Below are 25,982 nucleotides of genomic sequence, written 5' to 3' on the forward strand. Positions count from 1 at the left end.
CACTTTTTGTTCTCCCTCACGGCAAGACGCTGATCGCTAGATCAGCGGGCTTTTGGCCCAGTCGTGCCCTTGACGTTTGCGCTTGCAGAGCTGACACACACGCACACAAGCGCATTCACCTCGTGTTAGACTTTCCACTTGCACTACCATCACTCGCGTTATCGTGTGTACTCACTCAAGCATTTGAGACACCTTAAACGGCACGCACGTTGGCGAGCTCGCTTCGGCGCCCACGTCAGGTGTGATTCATGGCGTCCGCTTCGTTTCTCCGGGAAGACATTAAGGAAGTCTTCAGCATTTTCGACGAAGACGGATCTGGGGCAATCAGCATGCAGGATGTTAGTCGTGCGCTTTATACCATAACCGGCCAGCGGGTGGCGCGGTCTGAATTGCTGAAGCTCATCGCCTTTGCTCAGGACGCAGTGGCGAAGCAACAGCAGACACAGCAGAGCCCACAAGATCAGGTGGCACTTCCGCAGCGCTCGAAGGTGACGAGCGCTGGGTCACAACCTTCACAGCGTGGGGCGACAACGGTGGACGGAGATGTGGCGAGCCTCTCTGGTAACATGCGTCTCTCCAGCACGGCAGGCGAATCCGTCAGTGTCTCGAGTGCGCCCACAAAGTCCTCGATGATGCAGCAAGCCGCAGCTGCTCCTGAGGCGGCGGCAGCAGCCTCCAACACCTCCCCCTCCGCGGCTGCTGCGCGGAGTCAAAGTCGATTTATCTCGTCACATTCCCATTTGCTCGACAGCAGTGAGGGAATCGATCTAGACGTCTTTGAGCAGATCATCCTGCGCAAGTTGATGCACCGCAGCTATGAGGAGGAGTTGGCGTTCACGTTTGCGCTCCTTGAGGACAAGTCGTACATCGGCTTCATCACGAAGGAGAGCGTGCGCCGCACCGCGGCTGAAACTGGAGAGTCGCTGACCGAGGCGGAAATTGCAGAGATGTTCGACCCATTGGTGACAGGGGTGTCGACAGCCGCGGTGGATCTCTCAACATTTACGGAGCTTCAGCTGAAGGCTCGAAAGGCGGAAGACTCTTAGTCTTGGTAATGCGCTCGCTGCGCTTGACGAAAAGTGGTGTTGCTGCGTGAAAAACGATGCCAGTGAGCATATCGTTGCCTACACATGTATGCTTTCTGCCTTCTTACACCCACAGAGAGACAGAGACCGGCAGGCATACACTGTATGCAGACCTGTTGAAAGCGAGGGAATCGGATCCCTTTTGCAGAGGCCGCATCAGTGGGACCGCATTCGAGCGCTTTCATGTGGCGTGTTCTTGATTTCTATTCACTGACTGCTCAAGTGAGGCCTCCGTCGAAGGAGAGGCCGACACACAGGCGACCTCGCCGTGGTGGGTATCTTTGCAGGACCTCGCGATGCACTTCCGAGGGACGGGCTGCCTCAAAATATGTAAATCCCCGCCGCAAGCAGAACCACAAGCAGAAATATTCTATCATACATGTCTAATGTATATGACGAAGACCAACGAGCGTGCACACCGATGCACGAGTCTGCAAGCGCATGAGCACCTGGTGCCCCAATACCTGTGCACAGAAACTTTTTTTTTTTCAAAAGGGGGCGGCAGGGTCGCTCAGCTCGTGGTAGCGCCGCGACCCTCCCCATGCATACACGCAGGCGAGCACAAGCGTACTGTATGCTTTTCGTGAGCAGGCATCATGTCTCGCCAGCGAGACTGTCGCAGGCGGTCATCGTGCCCTTCCCCGCCCATGTGTGCCCTTTCTTCGTCCCTCGCCCTTCCCTTTCTGCGATGGGGTTGGGGGTTGGGGAGAGGCGGGGGAGTGTGCCTTCCTTGGAGCCCTCTCTAATGCCGTACATCCGCTTTCTCTGCTCCCACCCTTGCAGGCATACTCCTCTCAGTGGCCAGCGTGCTTAGCTTTTTTTCCCAATATATATGACTATATAGCAGCCGACTCCACGAGAGCATCGGTGTGCGTCCTTTCGCTATTTCCTTCACCCACTTTGCTCTCGGTGACACCGCACCGCGCTACCGTCTTTTTCGTGTGTGTGTTTGTGTGTGTCTCCGCACTCGGTGTGTGACACTTTCGTTAAGGCCTTCGGGACCCCTTCCTGATCGGCATCCGTAGCAATGGGGAAGTCTTCGGCCTCCTCCTCCTCCAGTCAGCGGTGCGCTGAGTGTCAACGGGGCTTCGGCATGACACTATGGAGGCATACATGTGATGTGTGTCGCCGCACCGTGTGCGATGACTGCGCCCCTCGTAGCACCGAGAGTGTAGATGTCATGGGCGAAGCAACAAAGTTGCGGGTGTGCAAGACCTGCGGTACCACTGGCCACCGTCCTGGCAACGCCGTTGGCGGCAACTCGGCCACCGATAGTGCAAAATGCACAGTCACCGTTCGCCCAGACCCGAATAGTGAGGCCGAGCGAGAGCGCCGTGCGCACCTCATCGAAGAGCGCAACAAGATCCAGCGAAACCGCGGATGCTCTCGGCGCGCAGACAGCGAAAGCGGCCCCAGATCTGCGCTTACTAGCGAGAGACATGCGCCGCCCGCGCCAGCACTTTCACCCCACACACCAGCATCGTCAAGAGCGTCGGTCTCGTCTCCAGCCGCTCCGCCACCAGCGCCCGAAAGCTCTGGCACTCCAGCGACTCCACTAAACCCTGCCCTGGAGGCGGCGATGCGACGCCAGCAGCAGCAGCAAGCGCGCGGTCGCGCGGCCGCATCCCTGACGGAGGCGAGCATGTCTTCAGAGAAGGCGCGGCTCATTTGCGAGATCGAGATGCTTTTAGCGAAGCATCGGGAGGATCCGCCGTTTGGCTTGCGAGCATCCGATGAGGCAAAGCTTCGGGGATATCTTCAGTTCATCAAGAAGAAGTACTGTGTGAGCGAGTAAGTAAAGAGGGTGGTTGCGCACGATGGCAAGTTGGGCTGGTGGGGTCTTCTTGCCTTCCTAACTGCTGTCCGCACGAGCGTTGCTCTTCTCGCGAGTCGAACAAGTGGCGTGTAAGCCCGCGTGCGCAGGTTGGTGCCATGGTGTCTGTGGCTAAATCTGTTCGTGAACGGAATGTATGAGGCCATGTGCGTATCTGCGAGGAGGCGGGGTGGGGGAGCACTGTCTCTCTCGCTCGCTCGCCCTCTGTCCTCATCTTCCCTCTGTGGTCTTCCCTGACTGTACTCCTACCCTTGTGTCTGTCCCCACAATTATCACCCGCTATGATTTACTTCGCTCTTTTAGCTGCGCGGGCACGACTGTAATCGACGCTGTGGCCAGCGCTTTGTCTTGCCCCTCTTCTCGGCACTGCAGAAGGGCAGGCAGCGACGCCCCCTCCCCTCCCTGCCCCCTCTAATGGCCACGTTCCCCCCACCCCACCCCACACAAACACGCAGCCTTGTATTCGCCTGCTGTTGAGTGCGAAAGCAAACGTCTCCCGCCCTATCCTGGCCTTTCTCCTGCGGCGTTGCCAACAGCATACTGCCAAGCAGTCGAATGCGCATTCGTTGAAAGCCCACCGCTCGCAAAAGAGGTGTCATGTGCACGATAGCCGCTTTCTTTTTTCTAGTGCACGAGCGCCTGATCCACTCTTCTGTTCGTTGCCTGCATTAGCTCACCTCCCCTCCCCTCTGCCCTCGGGGCGCCTCGATCATATGCAGAAAGGAACGCGTCGGATTCTTATTTAAAGGAGCCCGCACACACCATCCGCAGGCATTGGCGTAGGCTAACCGGTTGGACGGTCAGCGCTGTTTCCGATGGAGGCAACGTACCGCATTCGGAGCGTCAGCATCAACCTCGTGCGTCTGTGCGTGCGCACAAGGCGGGCATACTCTCACCGGCACCTCTTTCCGCTGCTCTCCCTCCTCTCTCTCTTCCCTGCCTCCCCCAGACGCCCTTTAGACTAGACAGTCGCTAACAAGGCTGGAAACACACGCGCATCCCACCCCGCGCGCCGATTTGGCGCCCACCTGCTCTCACTGCAGAGAGCTCAACAGCGACCGCTCAGGCGCAGGCACGCCTAAATGCACACAAGCGCCTCCCATACGCTTGTACGCTGAGCATCGCCTTTCTTGCTGCTCCTATCCCCCTCAATCCGGAAGAGCGGCGCACGCTCAAAGCAACGAGAGAAAGAAGGGGGAAAAAGCCTGCCTTGTGCGCGGCCCGATGCAGGGCGTGAAGATAGCCCTACTCGTCATCACCGTCGTCATCTTTGTGGTGCTGGCGGCGCTGCTGATATTCCTCATTTGTTGGTTCAGCCGCCGCCGCTGCCACTCCGCCTCAAAGGCGAACACCTCACGCTACCTCGAGAGCGTTGCTCGCACCAGTCATGATGCTCTTGACACTGGCGGCGCCTTCGCCAAACTGTACCGCGGTGACCCGCGCCTTCGTCCCAGTGCATACCTGCTTTACTTCTTAGACTTTCAAGGGAAGCTGCAATGGGTCGATTTCAGGACGAAGCCGGCAGTGGGCATCGCCACCGAGTCGGCGATGCAGCAGTACATCTTCGAGAACCTCCAGCCCACGATCCAAGAAGGCAGTAGGCTAGTGCGTTTGCCCCCTGAGATGCTGGCGCTGTCGTATGTAAACGACAATCAGGCGCTGGTAGTGATGGACCTGGACCGCCTGCTCGCCCGTGACGCTGAGTTCGGTGCACGGATGAGGCACACTGCGGAACGCCCGCTGCTGCTATCGCGCCTCGTGGCAGACAGCAGCAACGAGTCCGTGTTCACCGCTCTGCATCGTTACGGCCATACTGGTGGGGATGCCGCTGTGGCACCCGCCGCTCAAGCAGGCGCGCCACGCCCCACATCGATCGTGACTTCGCCACCGCAGCAGCATCACCAGCAGGTTCAAGCAGATCTTCGTGAATCCTGTACCAATCCGATGGCCATCGCTCCAGGGGTCCCAGCTGCGACGCTTGACACACCCACCCCTCCTCCGGTAGCCCAGTCATCCGTCGCCCCCCCGCTCCCGCTGCCGCTGCCAGGGAACTTCAACTCTGTGTACGCGTTCGACGCGTCTGGCATGGCCCCCACTCCTGTCATTCACCCATGCGGCACTCATCACATCACCACCAGCACCCTCGTTTCGGTCACGGCGGCCTCATACACGGTGCTGCACGTGGACGGTAGCCGCACAGAGCTCGGCGCTGCTAACACAGAGAGGATCGAAGCGGCGCGGCTGCGGTGGGACCGCCGACAGAGCCTTGTGGTGCCACTTGCGTCGGATATGTCCGGGAGCCAGTGTGTCATCGATCCTATAACGGGGACGGCGAAGCTATTCGCGGCGCCCTCAGCGCTCGGCACCGGTGTCGACAGTGTGTTGAGCATTGAATGTGAGCGGGCCGATGCCCTCTATTACACCGTCGAGCGTATCAACTCGACGCAATGGCTTTCATTCTGCAAGCCCTTCTACCTACCGGCCGGGCGGTGGTGCGTTCGCGCCCGCGCCGTGCTGCACCGCGACAACAGCAGCCGAACAGCTGCGAAAGTCTTTACTGTGTATGTGATGTGACCCCTCGATGAAAACGAAGAAAAGGAGCTCACCGTCTGCCTCACCTGTACAACACGAAGAATCGCGCTTACGTCGTAGTATATGTGTGGGCTGGGTTACCTGCCAGGCCTCTCTGCATTGAGCGACTGCTGAGGTGGCCCTGGCGGCGGAAGCCAGAGCGATTCATCGCCTCGAACGCCGCGGCAGTGAGCGCGTCTGCACGTGCCATAGGATGGGCCAAGTGCCAGCCGGACTCGAACCTACACCAACCACCAACACCACACAGACACACCAGGCCCTCGCTGCTTGGTTGTGTGGAGAGCCTGAGCCATCCTGAAGGGGTGCAGCTGGCGGCGCCCGGCATGGCGGGAGCGGGTGTGAGGCGACCCTCGAAGTGTGTGGGTGGGCAGAGCTCGAGGCAGAGGCTGGGATGGAGGCTTTACCGCATCTTTGATCGAAGTGTGGAGCTGAAAATGTACAAGAATGCTTTGGTAGAGATGCCGCACCTTTTTGAATGGCGACTGTTGTGATGATGTCTGAGGTGTTGTGAGTGCCTCGCCTCCCTTCCAAGTCGCCCCACCGGCGGCTTCTCTCCCTCTGCGTCTATTTTCGTGTGCGTGCGTGTCCCTGCGCGTTTCGTCTTGCAGTGTTGCATTCGTTGCTGCGAGGGGAGGGCTCAGTGCCTCTCCGCCTGTATAGGTGCCCTGTGTATAGTGTGTGTACCCGTGCTTTTGTATGTAAGTACCTATGCGTGTGTCTGCCGATACTCATTCACTTTTTCTGTAGAGGATTTTTTTATGTTTGGGGGAGGGAATAATGGCTTGCCGCTGTGTGTGTGTGTGTGTGCATGCGTGCGTGCGTGCGCGTGCATACGCGCCTGTTGCTCTCTCCCTTCGCCCTCTACCTCTGTTTTTTCTCTGCTCTCTGTGTGTGTGTGTGTCTTTTCCCTTCTTCCACCTGAGGTCCTCCCGTCGCTTACAGCCCCCCCTTTCTTCTTCCTGCAAGTGGCAAAGAGGCCGCGCAGGTGACGGTGTGCGAAAGAAAAAGGGTTCAAAGTGAGGTGTCGTGCTGAATGTGTGGTCTATCCCTGCACCCTGCTGCGGCTGTAGCTAACGAGCGCACGCCCCTGACGGATATACAGGAACGCTGCTGGTGCTCCGGCAATGGAAAGCTGGAGACGTGCTAGCTCATGTGGAGGCTGAAGGTGGTTGAAGAAGGGGCGTTTCGCGGCATCGCTTTCGAGAAGCGGATGAGCAACGGAACGAAAGGGTTGCGAGAACCGCTCTAGCGTACTCGAGCGCACGTGTGACGTGTGTCGGTCAAGGCTGCTGTGAGACCACCCGGCTTCACCCTCACGTTCCTCTCTCACGCGCGGCACACGAGAGCGCCGATGCATCATAGCTTTCCTCTTTCTCTTTTCCTCGTCGCCTTCTTTGTATACGTCGGTGCACTTACGGTGCATCAGGGAACGCTCCCTTCAATGAAGCTGGACGCAAAAGGGCCCGTCACACATGCACAACACACGCCCCCGCCGCACTGGCAGAGAGCGAGATTTGTGCGTGACACCGAGGGACACGTTGCAAGATATGTTGGCAGCCGTGCCAAGCACGGGCATCCGCGAGGCGGAGAAAGTGCTTCGGCAGAGTTGGTCATCACTTCTCCAGCTTGAAGATGAGGCGCAGGCGCGGTTCTGCGCTGATGCCGAGTCTTTCCTTAAGGCGCAACTCGTCGAGAGACCAGGGTCGACAGATTCTTTAGCCATATTCACCATCATCTACGTGACAGCGGTGCATGCCATCCACTGTGGCCTTGCCGCACCATTCCTATGGGCCACGGCGCAGAACAGCCCCTTCCGCCAGTCGGCACCTGTTGAGCGCACGCCGCCGTCACGCGCCGAGGCTGCGCGAGTCGTCGTCAGTGTGTGTGAGCGGCACCTGCTCGCTAGCAGCAAGGTGGCAAGTGCGTACTTCGGCAAGCTGCTGCACGAAACAGCTATGGGAGTGCCGCTTCTGGCGCTTGTGTTACGCGCGTATGGCGAGGCAGTAGTGAATGTCTTGTCCACCCGCTCAGAGGGCTTACAAGACGTCCAGAGCTGCATCGATCATCTTGTGCTGGCGACGCGCATCTTCGCCGAGGGAACGTCAGAGCAAACCCTCACCATCGCTCATCCAATCCTCCTGCACGTTGCCCGCGTGAGTGGCTGCAGCGAGGCTGCCATGCAGCTCTTGAGCCGTCCGATCTACTGTGTCTGCCCAATGCTAACTGGTATCGGCTTGTCTGACTACGTCGCCTACCACGCTGAGGCTGCGCTCCTGCTCGCTGCGCACGAGCAGTACGAGAGTGCCGTGTACGCCCTTGTGCCAGTGAGCCGGCTCCCCCCCGCCGTCGGCACACGAGTGAGCGAGATTGGAAGCCTTGGCGGGGCAGGCGACGGAGATGCTCCAGCATGGCTAGGCGAGCTCGAAGATGAGGAGACCCTCGCGCATGACGCCGCCTCCCGCAGTGACGGCGGCGTCGCTGGCGACCGTAGGCGGGTGCCCAGCGCCAGTGCTCTTAGCTCTCTCTCTGCGCTGCAGCCGTTGCTGCTGTACCCCTGGTACCGTACGAAGCCCGTTGGGGCAGCATGCGAATACATCAGCGCCACCGAGGCCAAAGACGGGAACGCAAAAGTGAAGACGCTTGTGCGGCGAGGCATCCTGGCGCCGACTGCCCTCGAACGCGAGATAGATCGCCGAGTCGTCGATTGGGCAAGTCGTTTGGGCATGGTGCTGCTCGCTGCGGCCTTCGGTGGTGGCAGCCCACGTGGCGTGATGGCGCTCACGGAATCGCTGGGGCCGCGGATCGTGGACGACGAAGAGGCGCGGTCCGTCTGGAGCGGTATGGCGTCGGCGATCGCTGGTCACGTGTGCTTCCCGCATCCGCTATTTGAAATCCTAACGGAGACGACGCCGATCTCCCTCCACTCCTTTGTGCGCCTCACCACGAGCAGCAGAGCGACGAGTGAGGGGGCCTACGCAGACGTTCTCGTGGCTGTCGCTCGGCGAGACATTGAAAAGGCGCAATGGTGCCTCAGCGATGCCGCCAATGTCGCACTATTTACAGCGGACCTCACCTTGGGTTTGGTCAAGGAAGCGGTGCTAAATCAGCTTCCGCGCCACATCCTACTGGATATGGCGCGCATGTACGCTCATGTACCCATGCAAGTGCTGCTGGACCGGACACAGCTCACAAGCGCAGCCTCGAAAGCAGTCGGCGCGTTGCCAGTAAATGAAGGAGAAGAGGAGGAAACGAGAACTTTGGAGGCAGCGACTACGGACAGCAGGCACGCGCTTGTGCAGCTGCTGGTGAAAATGTGCGCTACCGGAGACCTCGTGTCCTCTCAAGTGTGCGTCTCTGCGGCGCCGGCTGCTGGCGCGGCCGAGACGGCGAACATCGCTTTTTACCCAGTCGAAGAGGCGGCCAGGCAGCTGCGCAGTGGCACTGCACCCTTCTCTGTGGCCACTGCCAGCGTGAAGTGGACGCTTCCATCCTTCACGGCGCGCTTGCAGCGCTGCGCGCACGTGGTGCAGTTCAAGACTCATCGGTGCTCGCGTGCAAGCTCGGACACCTCTCTCGTGCCAATGCTGGGACAGCTGCAGGAGCTCCAGAGAGTCGTGGATGCCGACGCCGCAGGAATTCGTGACATGGAAATCGCTTAGGGCGGGGAGAAGGGGGGCGGCGCGTGCCGGCACGCGCCGAGGGGGAGCGGTGGTCGTCGCGGGTGGTTCTTTATCGTTGGGTTTGTTTTTCCTCTCTCTTTGGCTTTGGTGTGCGTCTTTCAGTCGCCGTTGGCCGGTCCGCCGCAACTTTGTTTTTCGGCGTCACATCAGTGCATTCACCGAGTCGCCTATGCTTGAGCATATCCGCGCGTGTGGGTGTGCGCGTTGTGTTTTAGCTTTGTTGCTGCCTTTTTTCCCTTCGCTCTTTCACTTAACCTATCCACTCTCGGCAAAGTCGGAGTGCGGTCGATCTGCGCGGCCTTTTTCTTTTTCTCTGCTTCGGTCCTCTCCCCACCACTCCACCACCTTCCCTCTCACTCTTGTTGACGGGCGCGGCAGAGGAGCCCAGGCAAAGCGGCGGAAGCAGCAGTGCAGCGCACAGGTCACCCTCCACGGCCATAAACCAAGAGAGGGTAGCAGACACACGCACTGCATATTAAGCATGAGTGTTTGTGTGGGCCTGCTGATTCTGCATCAGCGGGGGGGGGGGGTAACCTGTGCCGGCCCCTGCTTACCGTTAGGTGCGGGGAGGTGCCGCCAGTGAACGTTCGACATCGGCAGCCCCCCTCCGAGGCGAACGCGGGCGAAGACTCGGCTTTCACAGAGGACTCTAAGAGCCCCATCTCTTTCGCACGCGCATACGCAGACCGAACGCATCTCTCTGCCGACGCGCGCTGCGCGACCGCGGACAGGATCGCTCGCTGTACCGCACCGCACTTCTGGCAAGGGGGAGAAGGGATGGGGGGGCACACTACATAGACAGAGTCGGGCCGGAGAGCAAAGAGTACAGCGCCACTGCTAGAGCGCCAGCATACAAAGAAGCCCCCTCCCTAACGTCACGGAGGCCTCTTTGCAGGACGACCGAGAGGAAAAGCTCTCCCCCTTCCTTGTCATGCAGGGTATTCCTCCTCCTCCTCTCCCAACCAACTCTCGTCATCTCCCTCTGGCAAGCGCAAGAGCCTTTTCCGTTACGCACACCGGCGCATTTTTTGTCTGCGACGTCGCTGAGGAATCGGATCAAAGCGGAAAGAGCGACTGCTGGTCTTGGCTACGAGCCTACTCTGGGCTTGAGCGATCCATCACCCTTTCCTCGTCTATCTCGCCTCGGTCACCCGCTGGTCTCCGCGCTCGCGCATTCACAGCTTTGCTGTGCGAGGGAAGTGGCTTCGCAAGTCTGTAAGCAAAGGCATATCCTGCGGAACTATACAGCTGCTCGCTGGCGTATACGCAGGCGTAAGCGGTTCCACACGTTACCCAAAGTCAGCCTCCCATCACGGCCCCCATGAAGCCTCTTGCGAGCGGCGCTCTGTCGTGGCGCTCGGCGTTTGTTGTGTTTCTTGTGTCCCTTGTGGTGGCAACGAATGAGGTGGCGCTCGCCTCGGCGTTGGTTCGTGGCTCGGCGCGAACCAATTCGCAGTCATCGGGGCCCAAGCCGCTTTATCCTGTGCATCCCGGCGCGGAAATCAACAGGATGCAGGAGGCCACGCCGTCAGGCTCATCCAAGGCAGAGCGCAAGGAGAGTATTACGAGTAAGCTGGTATTGATGAAGCTGATGGTGCTCAACCGCCACGGTCACCGCGCACCGAACGCGCCATTCTGGAAGATGTGCCCGAACGAAATCAAGAATAAGAAGCGCTACGACGTGGGTGCGGCGGACTTGAGTGGTCTCGGGATGGAGGAGGAGTACAACTTTGGCCAGTACCTGCGAAAGGCCTACGACAACTTTATCGGGGAAAAGTTTGATCGTAAACTGCACTACTTCCGCGCTGTTGGTGAGCCGCGCATCTTGCAGTCAGCGGTGGCAGTGGCCCAAGGAATCTTCCCAGACGGATTCGGCCCAGGTGGCTACTTACCATCCCGGCCGCAGTTTGTGCCCGTCTTCTCCGACATGGACACGCACGAGTACCTGCTCGATGACGTGCCGTGCTTCCGGCGGGCCGAGAATGACTCGCATCGGTGGATTGACACACACTACGCGCAATTCATCGGGGACCCGAGTACGAGTCGTGTGCTGAGAATCATGAAGGAGGTGTGCGGTGCCTACAGTGGAAAGGCGGAAGGCTACGCCTACATCAAGACCGTAGCGGATGGCCTCACGTTCAACCACGACATTGGCCTGAAGGTGGCCAATGGCAAGCTGACACCAGAAATGCTCTTCAGTATTCGCAACGTCTCGCTGCAGCTTCTCATGCAGCGCCTCTACAACACAGACGAGCAGCAGACGTACATGGCGGCCGACCTACCGCGCAACGTCCTGCAGACGCTGAACCACACGCACGTCAAAGGAGCCGCGGCGCAGGCGAGCGGCGTCACCGACACGCGACAGGAGGCGAGCTTCTACTTTATGCACCGTGAGGCCCTCTACGCCTTCGCGCAGTTTTTCGGGTTTCAGTACAGCATTGCCGGGCTGCCACCCGGCGAGGTGCCCGTGGCGACCTCCCTCATCATTGAGAAGCTCGTACCCCACCGCGAGCTGCACGCCAACAACGTCTCTCACATCTACGTTCATTTGACGCTCTGGACACCGTACAACGGCATCTACACGGTGCCCATTTCTACCTGCCGCATCCCCGAGCTGTGCGAGCTGAAGGAGCTGCAGCACATCTACGAGACCCGTGTGGCCCGCACCGGTACATGGGAGCAGCTGTGCGACTACAAGCCGCAAGAAATCGACCACACGACGGATATTCGTTAACGGGGAAGAATGGAAAGAGGAAAGAGAGGTGATGTGGGGAGCAGGAAGTTTGGAGAGCAAACTGGGTAGAGGATGGGGGGCATAAGGGTTGGCAGTATACTGTATGTGCTAGGCTGGCATAGTCTTGTGTGTGTATGTGTGTGTGTTTCTCTGTGTGCCTCGCCCTTTCAAAAGTTTATCCCCTAGCCCTCCCCGCACCCACCTCTTTCTTCAGCTCAAGTGCCTCGATACTCAGCAGCAACGATGTGGCCTGTGCAGCCGATTTCTACTGTGTTCTGTGTCTTCTTTCATCTTGTCGCACCACGCACCTCCTCTGCTTCTTCCCTCGACCCTCTTTTACCCCTCACGCCCTGCCCGCGTTCTCGCGTGTGCACTTTCTCATTTTTACCTTCATGGCGCCCCGCCTTAGCGTCACCTCTGTTTCTTATTTCTGCCGCACGTGCCCGCGCTCTCTCGCCTCCTTCCGTTGCCCTCTCTTCCTCCTCAGCGTTGACTTGTGCCTTTCTTTCCTTCCCCTCTTCTCTTTTTCGTCCTCGTACTCTTCTCGTTGCGCACGGTCACAACCTCTTCGTAACGGCGTAGCCCCCGTCCCTTCACCTCGGCTCCTCACGCTCGTCCTATCTGTTGCCCGGAGGCGCTTACGTGGCACGGTGCCACCACCTCGGTGAGCGAGGAGAGGGGGGTGGACCGATATGTATTATCAGGGATGAAAGGGAAGAGGGTTGGTCGAATGGTACGTACCGTGCTGGTGTCTCCACCTGCGTTGCACGTGACACCAAACAACGACGCACACCTGTTGACGGCGTATTCGTTGATGAGCTTATTTTCTTACGTAATCTTTGGGAGGTGTTTTGTGGCGGTTGCTCTGTGTCTCAGTCTCATGGAGTCTTCGAGCTGAGCACAAGCGCGTCGAGGCGAGCAAGAAGAGCGCGCCCTCCGCTTCTCGCCACTTCTTCAGAAATATATATATAATATATATGTACCACAGAAATAGGACTCGCACATGTCTGTATGTTACTGATGCAACCCCTAAGGGCGCTCAGTGGACTGCCTATGTGAACCTGAAATAAGGACGTATTTTTCACGCCCGTATGCATTCTCTCAGCGTCCGCCTCCCCACCCTACCCCACCCCACACACACACACACATTCACAGCAGTATAGTGAAAGTGTAAGTGTAAGTGTGCGTGTGTGTGTGTGTGTCGGTGTAAAGACGAAAAGGCGCTTATGGAGTGGAAAAGAAAAAACGGTACTTCACGGGAAGACAAGCGGATGCAGGTGAAAGAAAAGCAAGAACGACAGAACGACACGGCAGTGAAAGGGCAGCCGATACGCATTCATCGCTTTGGTCTTCCCGGCACGTAGGCAGTGGGCTATCCGTCCCTCTTTCTCGCTCCCTATCCAGGAATCCGAGAAGGAGAGAGCACGCGAGCGCAACCTCCTCGTCCACAGCAGGTCCTCTGGTCACTCAACGCCGGACTTCTTCGTGGAAACGCAGCAGTTCACGAGGACAATGTGGGCGCGTGCGCGTTACAAATCGTCTCATTTCAAGTCACCCCAACGGTACGCAGCGTTTGCCCCTTCCTCTGCTCGCCACTACCGACACGCAGCGCGGCTGACGGTGGGCCCTTTTTTATACTACCCCAAGCGCGGCCATTCTGCCACAACGAGGCCGGCGAATGGACGTTGACGACCACAGCGCATCGACCTCCGCTACACCGGGGCGCTGTCCAGGGACCGGTGGGCCGTGCAACGCTTTGGGGCGCCTTTTTCAGCTCCACTGCCATTCCACTGCACATGCACGCACGTACGCACAGCCCAGGCGCCGAAGGTCGAGGGCTGCGCTCGGCCTCAACGCAGCGCAGCTAAAGAAGAGCAACAAACACACAAACGTGAGTGGGTGCGCATATTCGTCGAGTCGTGCCGATACGATTCGACGTGAGCGAGCTCAAGCCCCATCTTGACCGCGCGCCCCTTCGACACAGCGCCAGCCCAGACCGGTCCACCGACACCAAAGCGTGCGAGCAGCTCTGCACCTCCACCTCCATTCCCCCCGAAGACCCCCCGCACAGAGGTGGCCGGCATCGCCAGAAGACGTTTTGAAGGAAAAAAGTAGCGGTAGGGAAGTCTGTGACACTCGCGGACTAAACTGACCAGAAAAATGCAAGTCGCTTCTCTGCTCACTCGCGCGTCTCCCTAGAGTCCCTCTCTCCTCGCCCCTCCCCCACCCCCAACTTCCCGATCCTTATCTCCTCTAGTGTGGCACTGAGGGCCGAAAAGCGGCCTACGGTGCGTCACGGATACGCGTATTGAACTCGGTGGTGCGGGTATCTGTGTGAAGTGGGTTCGCTGGGCAGTCCGTACTTTTCTGTGCATCCTCTTAATTCATTGATGTGAGGCGCAGCAGTGCACCCATCTTTATTCAGCGTCTAAAGCTTTCTCTCTTCGCTTGCGAATGATTCGCTCCCATGGATCCATCAAAGCGCATCTGTCTCAAGAATCTGCCGGAGGGGTGTACCAAGCGTGAAATCGCTGAACTGGTGCGCAACCGCACAGGCACACCGATTCACAGCATCGACCTTGGCGTCGACGCTGACGGGCGAGCGCGACGCTATGCTCATTTTTCCTGCGAGGGGGCAAAGCATGTTCTGGAGGTGCTGAATGCCGGCGTAGCACTGCGTAACACCACCATTCATGCCCATCCCGCCAAGGTGCACTACTCGTATCGCTACGCCGAGGCTCGCCGCAAGCGAGAGCGGGAGGAGGCAGAAGAGAAGCAGCAGCAAGAGGCATTTTGGGCTGCCTCGAGGCAGCGCTTTCTGGCGCGCACCAACGGTGGTGAGCTGCCAAAACACAAAACGCCAAAAGACTTTTACGCTTCAAAACGGAAGTACGCGCGTATTGCAGCAGAGATCGCTCTAATGTCCCGAAAAGCGCACGCTGCTGCAAGGGCTGATGCCATGCTCGTCGAGCGTCCACGCGGCACCGCCTCACACAGTGGTGCTGCGGCAGCTGGCGAGCCGCCTCGAGCGGCCGCTGGAAGTGGCGCTGCCCACGCGTCTGGGAAGCGGGCACCTCAGCCCAAGGCTACCAAGTCGAAAGCACCTGCCGCCATATCGTTGCCGCCGCCGGAGCCCACGAAAGAGGAGCGAAAGCTGAGCGGCCTTCAGGCAAAGCTAGCTGCGCTAAAGGAAAAGCTGAAGAAGTGAGACAAGTTTGAGGGCCATGTGCGCATGTGGCGTGGATCCTGGTCTTGCGGCCCACCTTTACATGGCGCGAGCGCGCCGCTTCTGCTTTGCCTCTTGCTGTTCGCTGCACGCATGAGCAAGTATGTTGGTTCAGGGATGTCTCTTCTGTGTGTGTGTGTGTGTGTGCATGTATGTGTAGTCGGAGCTGTGAGTAATATGCGTGCGCTGGCCCCCTCGCAATCAGGTCATGATGCAACGGGCGCAGCACAAGCGCGTGCGACTGAATGGACTTCTTCTCTTTCCACGCCCCTTTGGGGGAGACAAAAGGTGTAGCTGATTGTGAGACCAAAGAAGCCAAGGTGGTGGTGCACACGCCGTCCGTGCTTCTCCTCGTATTTGTTCTTCACGCTATCCCCAGCCACCACCACCACCACCACCCTCCCGCCATCTCCTGCGTCGGCGCTCACGGCAACAATATCATGGCTACGCCGCTCCACATTGATTTCACCTCCCTGCCCCCTTCCCCCTCCGTCCTCATGCCAACCGCAAACGATTTATATTTACATATACATGCACTTACACATATATATATATGTTGTCAGTACGGCACAAAGCCTACCGCATTTTCCTCCATTCCACCCGACCTCCTTACTCGTGGATGGCATCATCACTGAAAAGAGCGCCTCGTCACTGTCAACATTCCGTTTTGGTTGGGTTGCCGTCGAGCTATCAAGTCACGGGGGGAGGACTCTGACTAAAGGGCTGGCCCTTCACTGCTGGCTTTGCCTCCCTCTGCACACGGAGTGTTGCCGCCACCAAGAGGAGAGAGAGAGACAGACAGACGCAGTCACGCAAGCGGGCATTGGCCGTAGGAGGGAACGGCAGCACCAATCACCTCATTCACGGCAACCACAGCTAAGGAAACAGCGGGTTTTTTTTCAAGGGCTCCTCTCCCTCCCCCTCCCGGCCCTTTTTTTCTTTCTCTCTCGCGTGTGTGTGTGAGTGTTAGTGTACCTTTCTGCCACCCCGTCCGTAATCGTCTTCCTCGCATGCTTAACGAGTGCTTGTATGGGATAGAGTCATCTTGTATCTTCACGTTTCCCTCACTCGCTCCCCCCTCCCCCTCCCCTTCTTCTTCCTGCGGGGCGCTTTCTTTTTCCCTCTCATCGCTTTTCCTCTTTTGCGCGTCTGTGCTGCTGCTTGTGTGAACGAGGGGAGGCGGCGTCCTTTTTTTTCTCTGCGCTGTATCCCCGACAGAGTGTTTGGCGCATCACACCCTCCGTATCGTGGCGCCGTTGCGGATCGTTATTGCGGTAATCGCACGAAAGGAGGCCGAAGAAGCCGCTCTACGCGGCACATATCCTGTGAGCGCCTTGGATCGTTCCTGTGTGGGTGTGGGATGTGAACTTTTGCGTTGCGCTCGCTTTGCTTTCCCCCCTTTTCCTCCGTTTCTTTTTTTTTCGCCCCCCTCTCCGCCCTCCCTCTCACATGAAGATCACTTTCTATCTCCAACTCACGCGACGTTCTTTACCTCTGTCATCTCTTCCTCTTTCCTCCGAGTAGTGCGTTGCGTCTCTTCTCTGTGTACGTGTGTGTGTGCGCGCGCTCTGTTGTTCTTGTGCGGCGGCTCTAAACTGCATCTCTCTTCTGTCCTCGTTGGCTGAGCGGTCGCTCATCTCGTCACGCGCGCGCCTACCTTGCTGGCACTGCATGCTCGTAGCCACCATGCTTGCGAAAGGTTCCGATTGTGCCAAATCAAAGCAGCAGCAGCAGCAACAACAGCAGACGCCCGAGGGCATCAAGTCTCCGTGCACTCTCTCTCCTGAGTGCATCTCTTACGAGGAACGAATGGGCGACAGGCCAGCCAGTGACAATTGCGAGGATCTCCTTGATTGGTCACCGCAGACACCAGAGACGCTACCGGTGAGCGTGGAGGACCGGAGAGTGACGATGGTTGCGGGTATGTTCGCGACGGAGACGATGTGCGAGGGTGCGGCGACAGCATGTCTGAATGCGAAAAGGCTCGCTGGGGGCGCCGCTGTCGCAGTAGGCGCTGCAATCGCAGCGGCGCCGCAGAAGGCGCAGGAGAGAGGGCCGTTAGCTCCCATTATACGAAAGCCCTTGCATGGTGCTTCTGGCGCCGTGTCGTCCTCCACCAGGCACGTAGATGTGCTTGGCGGTCTCCCTAGCAGCACCAGTAGCAGCAGTAGTAGCAGCGGCACAGTCAGGAGCGCGGTGGCGGCGGGGCGCGCCGATGGGCCGCTGTCTCCGCCACTTCGAGGCGTCTTCTTCCCCTCTGTGGCCTGCGATGCTGCGACAACTGCCTCTTTGGTGACTCGCATCTCATCCTATTGTGATGTTATTACACTCGTGCAGCTGATGCGGGTGGACCGTTTGGCGAACCTGTTGGCAACGAGCGATGACGTGTGGAAGCCTCTTCTGGCCTCCATGAACCTGTCGCCTCTGCTTTCCGCATATGAGCGGGGAAGAGAGTACTACAGCTTCTTCGTCCAAGACGTCATCACCACACGCGCCTTGCATGGACACTATACGTTCCGAGCCGCGGACCCCGCATCAGGCAGCCGTGGAAGCGTAAGCACCACGAGCGGCTCAAGGTCGGCCGGCGCCAACTGCGACCACGCCTCACGAGACGACGACTCCTTTCAGGAAGACATCTTCAACATCGCCTCGCTGCAGCTGCTCATTTCTGCTGCCTCGCTAGGTCAGTCGAATCACCGTATCGGTCGTGTGCAGCTTCTCCTCACGTATAAGAATGAATCCATGGAGGTATTGCAGGGCTCGTGTCGCTTCTCGGTTCACCGTCGTTGCTTCTCCCTCTGCTGTAGCGCCTTCGGGACGGTGAAGCGCGGGCCCGTCTTCACGGTGGCCGTCGCAACCGTGACAAAGCCGTGGGCTAACGAGGACCTACAGCACTTTAGCGAGCACAAGAATGGTATCCGACTAGTCATGACGCCCGTGCTGTGGGAGGGGCAGAGCCCTGGCTCGCAAATTACGGAGAACGACATTCTCGTGGTGAGCCGCGCAAAGCCGACACCCTCCTCGGCCAGGCCGGCAGCTGGATCTGCGTCGGCAAGCAGCTCCCTCGGCACCCCCACCGCGTCACACGGCTAGCACGGGCTGCAGTGGCGACCGGAACGCTCAGCCTGGGCAGCCCATGCCTTGGAGTTGAGGCACCTGTCCGGTGTCCGCTGTTTTTTTCTCCCACCTCCTTCTTGCGCACCACATTGTTCGGGCGGCATCAACAGAGCCAAGGGCCGCGCTACCCGCCGAGAAGGCTGCTCCGTGGACGGAGTGCAGAGGCAGTGGATTTATGTGCGTGCGCCTGCGTGTCTGCCGCGTGCACCTCATGCACTGATGTAAAGATGAAGAGTGACCGTAGGTGCGGCGGTGTGATCTCAGTAGGTGCTAAAACGCTTCTCTCCCGCCCACTCCCTCTCTGTCTCTCCCTCTCTGCGCCCATGTGTGCACTGGCTACTGCTCGCTCCAGTGTTTGCGCATCGGACTCTTCGCTAATCACACGCGTAATTTCACCGGTCGTTGACAGGTGCGCCGACGTATGAGCGAGAGGGGGGGCGGTTTCAGCCCAGCATCTGGGTCCTCGTGTACGCTCTGCCAGGCCCCTCCCCTTCCCTCCCTCCCTCGCCTCCTGCATTCTTTGCACAGCTCCTTCTCTTTGCGAGCGTCCTTGTGTTGGTGCTTTCCTCTTCATCGTTCGACTTGCGTAGCCAAGGTGGGGCCGAGCGCACACGCGTTCACGCTCGCTTACCGGGGCTCAACGTCATCCTTCACATGGTGATAAAAGGAGAGGGACAAAAGTGCAAGACGTGCTTTAGTGCTCACTCACGTGGCGCAGCGAGAGGTGTAACACAAATCTGTGGTGTTGTGGAAGCGTTTTTTTTGTATTCTCTGCTCCCTTACTCAGTTCGAAATTGTGCTCTATTTCGTGGACCACGCGCACAAATCGACGCAATTCAGCAAGGGCACGGTGGGAACAAGGAGTCGGCAGCGCGGCGAAGCTCCTTGTCACTCGAGCCCGAGCGAAACCAGTGCTGGAAGTGCCTCCCTCTCTCCGTCATGTTTGCGTGCGGCCTCCCCGCCGCACGTTTTCGTTTCCCGTTGTTTATGCCGCCTCTTTCTTCCCCTGGTGTGCGCACGCATCCACCTCTCCACGCCCCTCTTGCTCTCGCTCTCTCTCTCGCCACCTCCTCCGGCCCCCTTCCTCCCTATCCATCAGCGTGCCGCATCATATCGGCACTTCAAGTGGGACACGTGCAACTCATAGAGCGCGCCTTCACGCAACGACGCCGCTTGCGATCTCTCGACTGCGTCTTCGCAAGGAAAAAGTCAGCCCTCACGCACGCCTCTGCCCGACGCGGCGTCTCGCGCAAGAGGAGAAATTTGGCGGGCGGCACGGCGCCCGTAAAAAGGTGCGAAGACAGCACCCCACAGAGGGGGCCGCGCTCCTCTTTCTCGTTCAGAAAGGAACGGCACTGCACTTCGAGCATACGCGCATTCGCATGGACTTACGATTGTGTGCATGTTTCACGAACGTGCACACAGGCAGGCAGTAACCCCGGCGATACAAAGAAAGAAGGGGCGGAAATGCGCACACACATGAAAGGGGTCAGTCTCGACGGAGAGGCGCCTCCTCCTCCACACCGGCCACTGCGCGTCCGCACTATTGAAATCCTGTGGCACTGCAATGAACGCAACGAAGAAGCGGAGCTTCTGGGCATGCAGAGCAGCGTGATGGAGGGCATTACGAGCATTGACTACAACCCTTGCTGTCATCGCATCGTCACCACCGGCGGTGACGGCAATATCCGTCTGTGGGAAATGCGCGTCGATGCGCTGAACGCTTGGCTTGAGAACAACGCGAATGACATGACGGCGTGCTGCCGCCACCTCTGCCGTATGCGCACCTCCTGGATGCCGCTGACAGCACGGTGGTCACCGCAAGGGGAAATGATAGCAAGCGCGCACTGTGACGGCAAGGTGTGTCTGTGGTGGCGGGACCCTGCCGGGGGATCAGCGGCCGCAGCAGCACGAGCAAACGATGAGGGCAGCAGCGACAGTGACCTACGTGGAGGTTCAGGCGACTCGGACGGTGATGTAGAGGATTGGAAGGCGTACCGTCACCTGAGTGGGCACATCAGCGATGTGTACGACGTTTGCTTCTCCGCCGACTCTCGCTACCTGCTGAGCGGAGCTGGAGACGGCAGCATTGTCATTCACGATATGGAAGGCTCCACCATGCCCGTGCTGCAACTCACCGACCTGCACACAAAGTTCTGCCGCGGCGTTGCATGGGATCCGTGGACGCGGTTTCTTCATACCTTTGGCTGCGGGCCGTCGCTGCTGTGCTTCACACACGTGCCGAGGCGCGAGGGCCACTGCCGCCGCATGCACCTTGCTGGCCAGCGCAAGTGCCAGGGGGATTACATTGGCGAGTCGTGTGCCTTGTCGTACCGTCGCTTGTGCTGGTCACCAGATGGCTTGTTGCTCGCCGTGCCGTATGGTAAGATGACGAAGGCTGGCCATCGGCAGGCGCCAAGTATGGCTAACCTGCTGGCCTCCATCGAGGCAAAGGAGAAGGCCGAGGCGGTGTTCCCGGCAACGAGCGACCATACGCAGGACGTGTCGTTACCGACGCACAAGATCGAAGCCGGAGACGGTAATATCCTCCACAGCGCGCCGGCCACGGTCATCGGAAGCGCCGGCGACGACGAGCTGGATGACATGGTCCACTGCGTGTACATATACACTCGAGATGCACCGGATAAAGTCGCTTGTCGACTTGGTGTACGCGGGTTTAGTGAGGTGCGAGGCGCACTCTGGGCGCCGTGCTTCCTCGAGCCTCTGCCGACCGATGAGATACTGGAAAGATACCCGCAGCAGCACACAGTCTTCTCGAGCTCCACAGCCGATGATGAGGCGGCCGAGCCGACAGCCGCAGCCACGTCTGCGGGCCGGCACCGCGCCGATCCAACGACGTCGGAGGCGCTACCGTCGCGGCTGGCAGCGCTTGAAGCGAGACGTCAGCGCCGCGGAGCTTGGGGGCCAGCAGAGTACCGCATGGCGCTGGCCGTGTGGACGTCAGATGCTGTCATTATCTACACCACAGATAGCAGCTCTCGCCACAGTGACTTCACTGACTTGCACATGCGCAGCATTGCTGACGTGGCTTGGAGTCACGATGCGTCTCACCTGTACACCGCCTCCCTGGACGGGTACATCAGCGTCATCGCGTTTGGCGACTCCCTGACAACGGCGCATCGACTACCGTCCTTCTCCATGTCACCTGCAGTTCGCTCGCTCTGTGATTTACTGAAGTGCATTGAGCTTACCGCAATCCGTGTAGAGAAGGGCCGCAGCACCGGCACATTATTGGCTGGGGCCGCTAGAGGGGACGCAAAGGTCGGAGGTGGTGCCTCTTCCCCAGCACCACCATCAGCAGCCACGACCAGCATAGCTGTCGTGCGGAAGAAGAAGAAAGTGGAAAGGGTGTGTGGTGATGCCGCGCCACCGCCCGTGGCGGCGAAGAAGGCGGTCGACATGCAGCAATTGGAAGCCCTCATTTCGGATATTTGAGCTAAGGCAGCCTTGTGGATGTGCGGGTGTTTGGGAGGAGGTCTGGCGGTATGTAGCGTGAGCGGCAGAACTGTTCACGCTCCCACACACACGCACACACCTATCCCATGGTTACTCCTAAAGATACCTCGCTTCCGCAAGACGCATGCGCTACCCGTCAACACAGGCGCGTGAAGTGATAAGTCGTGTTAGGCGGGAGAGGTGCTTGCGCATTGGTCTGCCGTTGATGCGCGCTCCACCCGGCTCGACTCGGCTCCGCTGCGCCTTGCTGTGGCTTTGCGGTCTGTAGTGAAGTGTGTACTCTTCGTGGAGACGCGTCTTGCGAACGGCAAAAAAAACAAAATTCGAGGAGAAAACGAGTGCTGTCTCGGAAAGAGTCAGTGACGCACACGCCCTCCCTTTCATCACAGAGTCTTTGCGGCAGTCCCACACGCGCTGTCCATGCGGTCTTCTTCCTCGCCCCTCTCCCGATGCCTCACTCAGTGGAGGAGGTGGACGTAATACGTGATCAATGGGAGGTGTACATGCCTTTTTGCCCTCGTTTGTAGGGTGTCAAGTGAGCAGTGAAGCCGCCGTCACCACCACCCTTCGGCAGTCCAGAGATGCAGCTGCGCCTCTGCGGTCACCTTGCAAAACGCGCACGACCTCCATCTCCCTAACCCCTCCCCCTTCGCCACCTCTTTCGCATACCCTTTCTCCATGGCGCTATGGCTTTTCTGAGGCAGATCGCCCATGTTCAGCTCCACATCCGATTCAACCTCTCGGCGGCTCGGCGGCGACGACGCCTCAGCCTTGCGCGTCATGCCTTCCACAGGTGACCCCACCGATGAAGTGCGCGCCTCACTCGCCAGCCTCACAGCGCGGGCACAAAGGCTGGTGTCGGAGAGGGACGCTGAGCCGCTCCTGCGCAACGGGTTCGGCCTTTTTGAGGCCTCCCGCAAGGCTGCGGAAGAGGCGCGGCACCAGGCGAGCAAGTGCCAGTCCACTAGTGAGGGCTACGCCCCAGCGACCCACGCGTCGGTGGAGCTGTTCATGACACAGCACCTCGGCTTCGATGCACAAGCGCAGCAGCGCCTACTGCAGCAGCTGCAGCACCGCCACGCTCAGCTCGGAGTAGATCTCGGCCCGATCGAAACCTTGCCTGGTGCTGAGGCTTCGGGGTTCATGGGGACTGCGGACGTAGACGCGGTAGTGGCAGAGCTGAAGAATGACATCCTGCTTGACGTCCAGCACGCCGTGCATCGACGCCAAACGAGCATCGTGCGGGATCAGGTCGACGCCCTCTTCAAGGCTACCTGGCACCCATTCTACGTGCGCATTGCGGACGACTACGAGGCGCTGTCCATGGGAACAAACGAGCTCGCCGCTGGGAAGACAGGGGGCGGTGGTCACCTGTCCTCTGCGGGCACCGCCGCCGCGTTTGCAGGGTTGTCTGCCGGTGCAGGCGACGGCATCGGCAACTCCCTGGTGGAAATACTCAATAGCGGCTCTTCGCTGGCCGCCGAGCTGAACCGCCGCGTCGCTGCCTTTGCCGCCATTGTCGAGGAGTACGCACCGGCGCAGTGGGCTGCGCACTTCACTGCCTATGTCACGGAGACATCGCTGAACGGGGCGGATGACCTGACGGTGCTGTGGGCCTCCATTGTGCAGATTATCGAGCCGATGCAGCGGCGCGGCTCTGAGGCCAACATCCTATCCTACGTGGCCAGCAGTCGTCGTGTGATGGAGCGCAAGTCACTGAGCCGACTGCTGGAGCGAATGCTGCGCATGGACCCTATGCGTTTTGAGGAAGTAGAGAACATGAGCGCTTCGCGCCTAATGGACGTAATCGCACGCTCGTGCGGCTCAGCGAACCACTGGATGCACGTGTTCGTCGCGATGCGCGTGGGTCGTTACGATGTGGCGCAGCTGGCAGTGGATGCGCTCGGGATTCAGTCTGTGCGCGATGCTGTGGCGGCGGTCGCCGCGGCAGCTCCTGCCGAGCGCAATGCTATGCCACCTGCTTCGAATCTCCAGCCTGTATACGCGGAAGCAAAAACAAAAGAAGACGTATATCGGCAGGCTGTGCTAATGGTGCTGCTCGCTGGTCACACAGGTGAAAATCATGCAGCTGTCCTCCGCACGATGCTGAGCCTCGAGCACAAGGTGACGGACTCTCTGGAAGATGCGCTGTGGCTGCGTTTGTCGTGCATTCGTGGCGTCGATAAGTCGGCGCAGTTGTCTCCCGTTCAGAGCCTGCGCACACTCCAGCGTGCCGTACTCGATGATATGCAGGAGCTGGTAAGCATTACGCAGGGCAACGCCTGCCGTCTAGCGTCGTTTCTCATTCACGCCTTGCTTCCCTCGACGGGTCTGCGGCTGCTATTAGAGAACAACATTACCCATGTGGACGGCTTTCATATGGCGTTGTGCTTCAGTGCGCAGAACCTCTTGCAGGGAAGGCTGCACTCTGCGCTGGAGGCTCCGATCGACATCGCTCGCCACATGAGCCGCTACAGCTCCGTGGTGTTACTGGACATCGACCGTCGCATTCGCACCGCCGTGTTTGCAGGGACGGCCATATTCGCCTACTTCCACAAGAGCGGTCTGACGGAGGCATTCGTAGAGTTCTGCTCGAAGGATATCATCTGTGCACGGCTGCTGGGCTCGCGCAACTCCGTGGGTGGGCAGGACCCACTACTGCTGCGAGCCGGCACTGGCGCACTCTCAGAGGAGTTACTAAAGGCGCTCCTTCAAGTGGCGGAGGCTGCCTCGGCTCGCAGTGAGGTAACGAAAGCGACTCACGTGCTGTTAACAGTCGCTCTCCTCGCGAGCCAGCTTCGCCGGCCAGAGCTGCAGCAGCGGGCTCTACGGCGCGCCGTGCAGATGATGTCGCCAGCTCTGGCCCAGGTGCTGCATCTTCCACCGCGCAGCACCGTCGTGTCGGATGTCTTGTCGCAGGCGGCGCTACTGCAGCAAGCGGTGAACGCTGTCCCGCATCATCTGCAGGACGAGGCCATCGGTGCGCAGGACTACCAAACATTTGCGCAGCTGTGCCGCATGGCGGACGTGTACGCCTTTTATATCAACGGCAACGTTAGCGACGCCGTGGATGCGTTCCTGCAGCTACCGTTTGTGCCTCCGCCAAACAGCGCCGTGAAAGGCGGAGTCGACGGGTACGTTGAGGCGTACTGCACTGCACCTGGTAGCGTACAGCTCGGCGCCAGTGCCGCGCTTCGGATGGCTGTCTCAGCAGCAGGTCAGCTTCTTCAGTATTACACACGCAGCAGCGCCAGCGGCGGCACTGACGTCGATGACAAGAGGCTCCGCCTGCTACACCGAATGCAAACTGTGCTCGAATGGGCTCGTCAGTGCTGCGCTCGGACCAGCGTGGCATACCCAGCCGTCGCAGAGGAATTCGAACGTGCGTATCTGTGCTGAGAACAAAGACAAGGTGTTTGGCGTGTGCACAGCGCCTTTCCCTCCCCTCTCCCACCCATCCTTTCCCCAGAGTGTTTTGCGCCTTCACACACACACGCACGCACGCACGCCGCCTCTCCTCCCTCTGTGTTTGTGTCCGCGGCTTCTGACAGCCTGTATAGCTCCAGTTGCCGTGATCTGCCATCTGTGTGAGTTGGCGGTGCGTAAAAGGCCGGAGATGAGCTTGTCTGCGTGGTTTGTGTGTGTGTGTGTGTTTGGCTCGGTATGTGTGACGTGTGCGCCTCGTTCCCTCTCTTGTTGCGGCAGTGTCCTCTTCTCGGCCTGTTGTATAGGCGATATGAGAGGAGTGGGTAGCTCATGAAAAATTGGTCTGTAGGGGGCGTGGTGACTGAAGCGACAATATATCTATATATGGGGGAGGTGTTACCGAAGGGGAAACGCAGAAGGCGTCAACAACGTCGGTTCAACGCAGTGTGGCCGAGTCCCTCGACTAATCCACACACTCAAGTGCAAGCAGGTCGGCTTCTACATGCGTGCGCAGCAGAGGGTTGTGTGTGTCTGTGTGTGTGGGTGTGGGTGTGTGTGAGTGTGGGCGTGTGTGTGGGTGTGTAACGCGTTGTAGGCCGAGACATCGCCTCGCATGGCGGGCCCTTCTAACACGCAAGTCAGACAAGCGAAGGCAGAGTAAGGGTCTTTGTATGCAAGCTGCGTCTCTCAGCATTATGCTTCACACAAGCGGGCGGCGCAAGTACTCTACGCGTGTAGAGGGGAGGAGGAGGGGGGCAATAAAACGCTCCCTAATATACACACACCTCCACCCGCTCAGTTGTGGGCAGCG

General features: G+C 59.1%; 9 protein-coding genes across 9 annotated transcripts; all 9 read left to right on the forward strand.

Annotated features, from left to right (window-relative positions):
* Positions 1–248: 248 nt before the first annotated feature.
* On the forward strand, positions 249–1,046 carry LSCM1_00255 (uncharacterized protein; the record flags this gene model as incomplete). The annotated part of the gene is made up of 1 exon (XM_067317907.1): positions 249–1,046. The coding sequence occupies one exon, from the start codon at positions 249–251 to the stop codon at positions 1,044–1,046; it is 798 nt and encodes a 265-aa protein (XP_067174012.1).
* A 1,066-nt stretch (positions 1,047–2,112) lies between these two features.
* Positions 2,113–2,880, forward strand: LSCM1_00256 (uncharacterized protein; the record flags this gene model as incomplete). The annotated part of the gene is made up of 1 exon (XM_067317908.1): positions 2,113–2,880. One exon carries the CDS (start codon positions 2,113–2,115, stop codon positions 2,878–2,880), a length of 768 nt encoding a protein of 255 aa, XP_067174013.1.
* Positions 2,881–4,143: 1,263 nt separating this feature from the next.
* LSCM1_00257 (uncharacterized protein) lies at positions 4,144–5,493 on the forward strand (the record flags this gene model as incomplete). Its single annotated transcript, XM_067317909.1, has 1 exon — positions 4,144–5,493. One exon carries the CDS (start codon positions 4,144–4,146, stop codon positions 5,491–5,493), a length of 1,350 nt encoding a protein of 449 aa, XP_067174014.1.
* Positions 5,494–7,058: 1,565 nt separating this feature from the next.
* Positions 7,059–9,170, forward strand: LSCM1_00258 (uncharacterized protein; the record flags this gene model as incomplete). The annotated part of the gene is made up of 1 exon (XM_067317910.1): positions 7,059–9,170. The coding sequence occupies one exon, from the start codon at positions 7,059–7,061 to the stop codon at positions 9,168–9,170; it is 2,112 nt and encodes a 703-aa protein (XP_067174015.1).
* Positions 9,171–10,512: 1,342 nt separating this feature from the next.
* On the forward strand, positions 10,513–11,925 carry LSCM1_00259 (uncharacterized protein; the record flags this gene model as incomplete). Its single annotated transcript, XM_067317911.1, has 1 exon — positions 10,513–11,925. One exon carries the CDS (start codon positions 10,513–10,515, stop codon positions 11,923–11,925), a length of 1,413 nt encoding a protein of 470 aa, XP_067174016.1.
* Positions 11,926–14,392: 2,467 nt separating this feature from the next.
* LSCM1_00260 (uncharacterized protein) lies at positions 14,393–15,133 on the forward strand (the record flags this gene model as incomplete). The annotated part of the gene is made up of 1 exon (XM_067317912.1): positions 14,393–15,133. The coding sequence occupies one exon, from the start codon at positions 14,393–14,395 to the stop codon at positions 15,131–15,133; it is 741 nt and encodes a 246-aa protein (XP_067174017.1).
* Positions 15,134–16,837: 1,704 nt separating this feature from the next.
* LSCM1_00261 (uncharacterized protein) lies at positions 16,838–18,244 on the forward strand (the record flags this gene model as incomplete). Its single annotated transcript, XM_067317913.1, has 1 exon — positions 16,838–18,244. One exon carries the CDS (start codon positions 16,838–16,840, stop codon positions 18,242–18,244), a length of 1,407 nt encoding a protein of 468 aa, XP_067174018.1.
* Positions 18,245–19,735: 1,491 nt separating this feature from the next.
* LSCM1_00262 (uncharacterized protein) lies at positions 19,736–21,724 on the forward strand (the record flags this gene model as incomplete). The annotated part of the gene is made up of 1 exon (XM_067317914.1): positions 19,736–21,724. One exon carries the CDS (start codon positions 19,736–19,738, stop codon positions 21,722–21,724), a length of 1,989 nt encoding a protein of 662 aa, XP_067174019.1.
* A 732-nt stretch (positions 21,725–22,456) lies between these two features.
* Positions 22,457–25,144, forward strand: LSCM1_00263 (uncharacterized protein; the record flags this gene model as incomplete). Its single annotated transcript, XM_067317915.1, has 1 exon — positions 22,457–25,144. The coding sequence occupies one exon, from the start codon at positions 22,457–22,459 to the stop codon at positions 25,142–25,144; it is 2,688 nt and encodes an 895-aa protein (XP_067174020.1).
* Between the last annotated feature and the right edge of the window lie 838 nt (positions 25,145–25,982).

Source organism: Leishmania martiniquensis, chromosome 36, assembly GCF_017916325.1.
Source record: "Leishmania martiniquensis isolate LSCM1 chromosome 36, whole genome shotgun sequence".
NCBI classification, from domain to species: Eukaryota; Euglenozoa; class Kinetoplastea; order Trypanosomatida; family Trypanosomatidae; genus Leishmania; species Leishmania martiniquensis.